The sequence below is a fragment of the Agelaius phoeniceus genome, chromosome Z (assembly GCF_051311805.1).
Source record: "Agelaius phoeniceus isolate bAgePho1 chromosome Z, bAgePho1.hap1, whole genome shotgun sequence".
NCBI classification, from domain to species: domain Eukaryota; kingdom Metazoa; phylum Chordata; class Aves; order Passeriformes; family Icteridae; genus Agelaius; species Agelaius phoeniceus.
The window spans coordinates 86611705-86617840 of record NC_135303.1 but is presented as its reverse complement, the minus strand read 5'-3'; the positions used below and the strand labels follow the sequence as shown (position 1 = coordinate 86617840).

Genomic DNA, 6136 nt, shown 5'->3' with positions numbered 1-6136 from the left:
CCATTAGTTGGACTCCCGGCAGTCTGTCACCATGGAAAGATACCTTAATTAGAAGTTCCCAACATAACCATTTATTCCAGATAATCATGAAATTTAAGACTAAATGTGTGTCTGGTAAGGCAACTTCTTGCCAGGTGCAGGTTGCTTACCGCAGTGTCTTGTACTCTGAAGCAAATACTGTTTGTGGCCCAGGGCCAGAAGCAATCCTTTGAGCTGAGAGACTCCTCCCGCTTGGACAAACAAGATGCAAGGGTTGGAAAAAGGAGAAAGTGACATTTCTACTTGGAATGAACCTCTCAGGAACTCATGTCCAGTCCTTTTCAGAGCCTGGAAAAGTGGTTTTTGTAAGTTGCCACTTATACTGAGATAGTGCTTGTAGATTCTAGCGCTGGCTTGAGCACCCAATTCCTGTGAAGGGTTTGAAGACTTCACACAGTCTCATATGGTCTCAGTATGGACAAAACACTGAGAGAATGCAACACAAAACCAACCACAATTGAACTGATGAAGGTTTAAATGAGATTAAATCAACAAGGAAACAAAAGAAGTGTAAGTGCTGTCTTTATTCCATGAAAATATAAAAGAAGAGCTAATCTGAAAATAAAATCCCCATGCAGAAGAAGCTACAGCAAAAAGGACTAAGTTGCAAACCACTGCTGGGGTTTGCTGTGGGTTTTGCTCAACCCAGCACTAGTGAGAGTCAGAAAAGTACCTTCTCCAGGATGAATCCTGATAGGACAGGAAGGAAGATCATGTGTGGAGGGGCACTCCCAGCACTGTACACCACGCTGTACATGGCAGAAGCTGGTCTGCATTGGAACCGTTTCAGCTTTATGTCCATCATCCCCAGGCTGTTTTTTCCATCTCCTACCATGGTGCATTCAGAAATGGTGGTGCAACCCTTCATGGCAGCTTTCAGAGACAGTCCACCTGTGCAGGGGAAATAGAAGAAATGCATGGCACGTGTCAGGGGATCCAATCCCCAACATTAATCCTACCCTGGCCAGTGCAGTCCCCATTTCCAACCTAAGAACTACCAATTCATTACATCCAGTTGGCTCCAAACCCACCAGCACTGTCTGTTCCCATCCCCTGAACAAAGCTGAGGAAACAGCAAGGCCACCTTGGTTTCCTTGAAATACAAGTAATTTAAGGTTTGTCTTCTTTCTTTCTGCAAAATAAATATGACTTTTAAAAATTCTAAGCATTTAAATTTAAAAAGTGAAAATGTTTTAAGTAGTTCCCTTTCTCATGTCTAAAGATTCTCCTGCCCAAACTTTGGCTTCCTAAAGAAACCAGAGCTGTGTAGCAGTACACCAGGTATTCATTGTCTCCTTCTCCCTTATGACATTCAAACTGGATGATTTTCTCTAAGTCACATTTGACATGGAGTTGAGAAGTCTCAGTGACAAGATGGCCTGAGCCATTTATTAAGAGGAATTAATTCTCAAAGTCTTTATAAGGTTTTAGCCAAACCAAGAGAGAAACCTACTGACAGGCCCACTGAAACCTGAACTTGTTCTTTGCCACCACTGGAGCATTTACAAGAGGAGACCTGAGCAGCTGCTGAGTGCCTAACTCCCCATTCAGATATTCTTGCTCCTGTTGCTTGCTTTTGCTAGTGTTGCTATGTGTCTCTGCTATGCAGATTATGGAGCTCTGGAATACTTTGTTGGATTATTTTATCTCAGTTTATCACACTGCACAGGCCTTCCCCATTCACAGTGGCTGATCAATCAAGCTAAGACAAGTTGGGAGGATTTTTTATTTCAGTCATACACTGAATTAATTTTGCCACTCTATTTTCATTGCTGTGACTATGAAAATTCTTATTTTCCTTCATGTTGTCTCTGTGAAACATGATCTAATTCAGGGTTTGGACAGCACATTAATAAAGTCTATAGGAAGGACCTTCAGGCATCACATCATCACCTAGCAATATTATCAACTCAAAGGAACTTCATCCATAACCATATACAAGATAATTGTTTTTCAGTCTGCTTCTACAGCTGGTTGCTGCCCTTTATTTCCATGGGTTTTTTCCTGCCTGCTGGAGCACAGGTGTGCCATGACAGGTGGAAGTCTTTTACCTGCAGCTGGGGTGGAAAGGAGAGTGACCAGAAAAATTGCTGTCTACTTTCCTCTGTCTAATTACAGGACCTGAGGTGGGAAAAAGATTTCTGATGGAGCTGTTCAAAGGCTGGACTTCAAGGCAGGAGACCTGTTTCTTTCCTCATGCAGAAGCACCACTGCAACAGTGTCTTGTCCCACATGACTGGTATTACCCCATGGGAAAAGCAGTGTTTCTGCAAAGCTCCATCTGAACTTCCACTGAGCTGGCAAGGGGCTCACATCCAGACTCATCTTCATACATCCTAGCTAGGGCCAGCAGTTCAGGGGCTTGGTCAAGTTTGTTACACACCCAGGTACCAGATTGCCCCAAGAAACCAGTTCCACTCTAGATCTCAGTTATGCCATGTTATGAAGAATTCCAGCAATTATCCATGCATGACTGGGAAGAAGGAAAGGAAGACAATGCCTGCCCTTTGATGAGCTCGAAGTTTTCAGTTTTCAGCTTTAAGTTCCTTGTATCTTCCTCTTTTTTTTATTTCACACCTTTTGCCCGTTCTTATCTCAGTAGTGCTTTATCTTAGACCAGTTTCAGCCATTTTACCAAGAAGATGAAAAACAGCCCCAAATGATAGGCAGTTACCTGCATTCATTAACCCAGCAAGGTCAACGCATTGGTCTTCAGATCCAGTGCAGTTTACAACTTCATTGCCACACTGAAAGGAGTCCACGCTGTAGCAGGCAGGACACTGGTATCCATTGGGCATGTCATTATCTGGTGGCACTGGAATGAAAGGCAGGGGCTGTAGCTGGTTTCAGTAAGGGAATGAGAGGAATAACACAGGTGATGGTCTCACCGTGGGATGGATCAGACAGAGAGGGGATGGGCTATAAGGAAAATAAAGAGTTTACATGACACGGAGGTGGTCCGACAGTCATCGCCTGTGCAGCAAACCAAGTGGCTCTTTGCTTTCACCTTCCCATAGTTCACAGTGACAGGACCAAGGTTGCAGACGTGGGATGGCAGGCAGGACTTGATGGATGAAGAGATGGCCATACCCCCTGTCATGAAGCAGAAGGCAATGCCAAGTCGTTCAACACAAAGTAACTCACTTCCCCTCCCGGTAGTTCATGTACCATCTTCTAGGCAGCTGTCCCAGGGCTAAGAGGCACCCCTGAGCCCCCTGAGAAGCATCACCAGTGAGCCAGGACACTGCAGAGATGATGGTGTGACACGTGCCTCTGACCCATAGCACAGGCTTGTTCAGCCTGTGTAAAATCTGCAGAGTGCACACAGTCCATCCCAGCCACAAGCATCCTGACATGGTCAGTTCTGGTCTACCCCTTCAGCCAAGCCCAGAAGGTGTAAAGGGGAGCAGAACAGCTAAATTGAGTGTGCTTGAAGGAGGAAAGGTGGGTGCAGCAGCAGAAGAAGGCAGGCACTGGAGCTGCCAGCACCAAAGCTGGTAGGATATGAGCCAGACTCCAGTTTAAAGGCAACAATCACATCACTAAGACTGGGCGATGACTGAGGCCTTGCCTCTAACACAACTGAGTGTCCAGCTGTGTTAGGGCTCAGCACCAGCTATGACTTATAACCTACAGGGACATGGTTACTGGTTGATAACATTTCCTCTGAGGACAAGCTGAAAGAGCTGGGGTTGTTCAGCCTGGAGAAGGGCAGGCTCCTCTAGTGACCCATAGCAACTTCCAGTGCCTAAAGGAGCTACAAGAGAGCTGGAGAGGGGCTTTTGACCAGGACACGAACTAATAGGGCTAGAGGGAATGGCATCAGACTAAAAGAAGGTAGATTAAGATTAGATATTAAGAAGAAATTCTAGACAATGAGGGTGGTGAGACACTGGGACAAGCTGCCAGGGGAAGCTGTGGGTGTCTCCCATCTCTGGCAGTGTTTAAGATGGGGCTTTAAGCAACTTGGTCTACTGGAAGGTCTCCCTGCCCAGGGCAGGGCGTTTGAAACTAGATGATCTTCAAGGTTTCTTCCAACCTAAACTGATTGATGATGATGATGATGATGATGATGATGATTACTGTGATAAGGTGATAGCTCAGCCGTGGTGGCACTGCATGATTGCATGGCATCCCCATCCCTGCTTGAGGACAGGCAAGCTTCTCTCTCCACACATCACCTGTGCATCCCCAGTACTGGGTGTCAGTACCTTAGTGTAAGTCACAGTTCAGTCTCCCAACTTCCTGACTCAACTACTCACCTTCACCAGAATTAAAAGCCAGTTGTCTCCCCCCACTATGAGGTTTTGGTCCTTCTCTCCACAACTAAGAACCAAACCCTCCCAGTAGAAAACTGCTTCTCAAAATAGAAGAATAAAGAGCTTTTCCTATCCCAGACTACCCTGATCTCTGGGTGATCTGTCAGTAAAAGAAAAATGAACTGGTTATCCAAGGATGGACCATACTACCGGTGACAGAAGCAGGGAGAGAAAGGCAAGTCCCCAAGCCAGCCCCACTCTGAAAGCCACACTGGCTTAGAGGATGTCTCACCTATTAGGACTTCATGCAGAATAATGCCACAAGTGTCCTCACCACCAGTGCAGGTTTTCACGGGGCCAGAGCAGCTTTTTCCCATGCTGTGACATACCTCACACTGAAGGCAGGTCCCTGGGGAGAGGAGGACACATTCCAGAGCAGCATTCATAAGGAATCTCACTTCCTCTTTCACTGATGTTTGATTTCAGCATTGATCAGCACTTTTCACATTTCTCTTCCCTTATGTTTCATTGTGCAATCTGTGCTGGGCTTTTCCAGAGTTGCTGACAACAGCAGCCCTACAAACCTCTTCATCCTGGCAGGCACTTAGGTGTTCCTGGATTCACAGACCCCAGATTCTCTCTTTGTAGAGAATAAGGGCACCTGAGTGGCTGGGGAACAAGAGCTGCCAGCAGGTACTGGCTGTGCTCTGTACAAACTGCAGGCTTTCTCTGTAAGCATTATCTCTTCGTATATCTCTTTGTAGGGATTAGGGGAAACCACTTCACCAGATACCTGCTGGAACACTTAAAGCTGACCAGAATGTCAGATACTCTTCAGGAAACACTTGGAAAGGAATAGCCTGTATTTAAACAGAGAGCAAACAGGATCTCTGCCATGACACACACCCACAGAGTCCAGCATGTAGCTGAACAAGTCCAGGGCATGTGTCACCTCCCTAAACCCAGGTGCCAACTAAGGCACCTTGCAGTGGCCATGCCATCTGCTGTGACCCAAGTCCTCCAAGACAGCTGTGCATTTCTGGAGCAGAGCTGAAGGACAGCTGAGATGACATTGTGTCCAAAATGTCACACAGCCCTGGACGTGAGTAAAATAAATGAGCTTGGAGATCGATTCAGCTTACCAAAGGTCTGGCTGCCTCAGGGTAACCTGAGTCACTCTGGTGCCTGTCCTGGCTGTACCACCAGTGAGCACCACACAAAATCAGACTGCGAGCTCACATTGTAAAAGCCAGCACCCTCATCTGCACATTGGCTCATAGGACCAGGGATCCCCCAAGACCAGTCACCCTCACCCCTCTGCAGTGCTAATCTCCCAAGATGAGGAGGGTTCATGGCTCAGATGGCAGCAATTGCCTCGCACACTCCATTCCCAGACCTCTTTCACGTCTCACAACCCCACAGGTCCCAGTGAAAAACTCACCTGGGTCCAGGAAAGCCAGGAGGAAGCTGAGTCCAAGGGATACCCTCATGCTGATGGGACGTAAGCACAGGGGGCTGCCAAGTCTCACCCAGCAAAGCACTGTGTGCCACAAGGGCTTTTTAAACTGGGAGGAAAGGGAGTGTTTTAGGGAAGTAGAGGTTGGGGAAGTTTTCTGAACAATATACTGCTGGACACTAACACCAGTGTTTGCTTTTTCTTTTAAAGCATAGGTTTTGCCTTTTTATTGTCATGAGTGATGCTGTTTGGTTTTCCCTTGTTTGGAGCGTGCATCCTGTGGGGTAAGACTGGCTTTCCTGGTGATACTAGATATGTCTCTGGTAAAGACTTTGAACAATGTTCAGCCTCCACCATCCATATGGATGATGGAGAGGAAACC

At 46.6% G+C, this 6136-nt stretch overlaps 1 protein-coding gene across 1 annotated transcript; it reads right to left on the bottom strand.

The window, feature by feature from the left end:
• Positions 1–544: 544 nt before the first annotated feature.
• Positions 545–5884, bottom strand: LOC129133078 (phospholipase A2 inhibitor NAI-like). Its single transcript, XM_054652685.2, has 5 exons — positions 5740–5884; positions 4591–4707; positions 2983–3132; positions 2714–2854; positions 545–930 (listed from the first exon to the last, which is right to left on the bottom strand). Exons 1-5 carry the CDS (start codon positions 5786–5788, stop codon positions 701–703), a joined length of 687 nt encoding a protein of 228 aa, XP_054508660.2. The 5' UTR covers positions 5789–5884; the 3' UTR covers positions 545–700.
• Between the last annotated feature and the right edge of the window lie 252 nt (positions 5885–6136).

Excerpts from the sequence above, each read along its gene's own strand:
- LOC129133078 (XM_054652685.2), bottom strand. The coding sequence starts at position 5,788 with ATGAGGGTATCCCTTGGACTCAGCTTCCTCCTGGCTTTCCTGGACCCA. Across the intron at positions 3,133-4,590 it reads TCTGCATGAAGTCCTAATAG|GGGGTATGGCCATCTCTTCA; the intron begins GTGAGACATCCT and ends GCTTCATGACAG. Across the intron at positions 931-2,713 it reads TGCTGGGTTAATGAATGCAG|GTGGACTGTCTCTGAAAGCT; the intron begins GTAACTGCCTAT and ends TCCCCTGCACAG.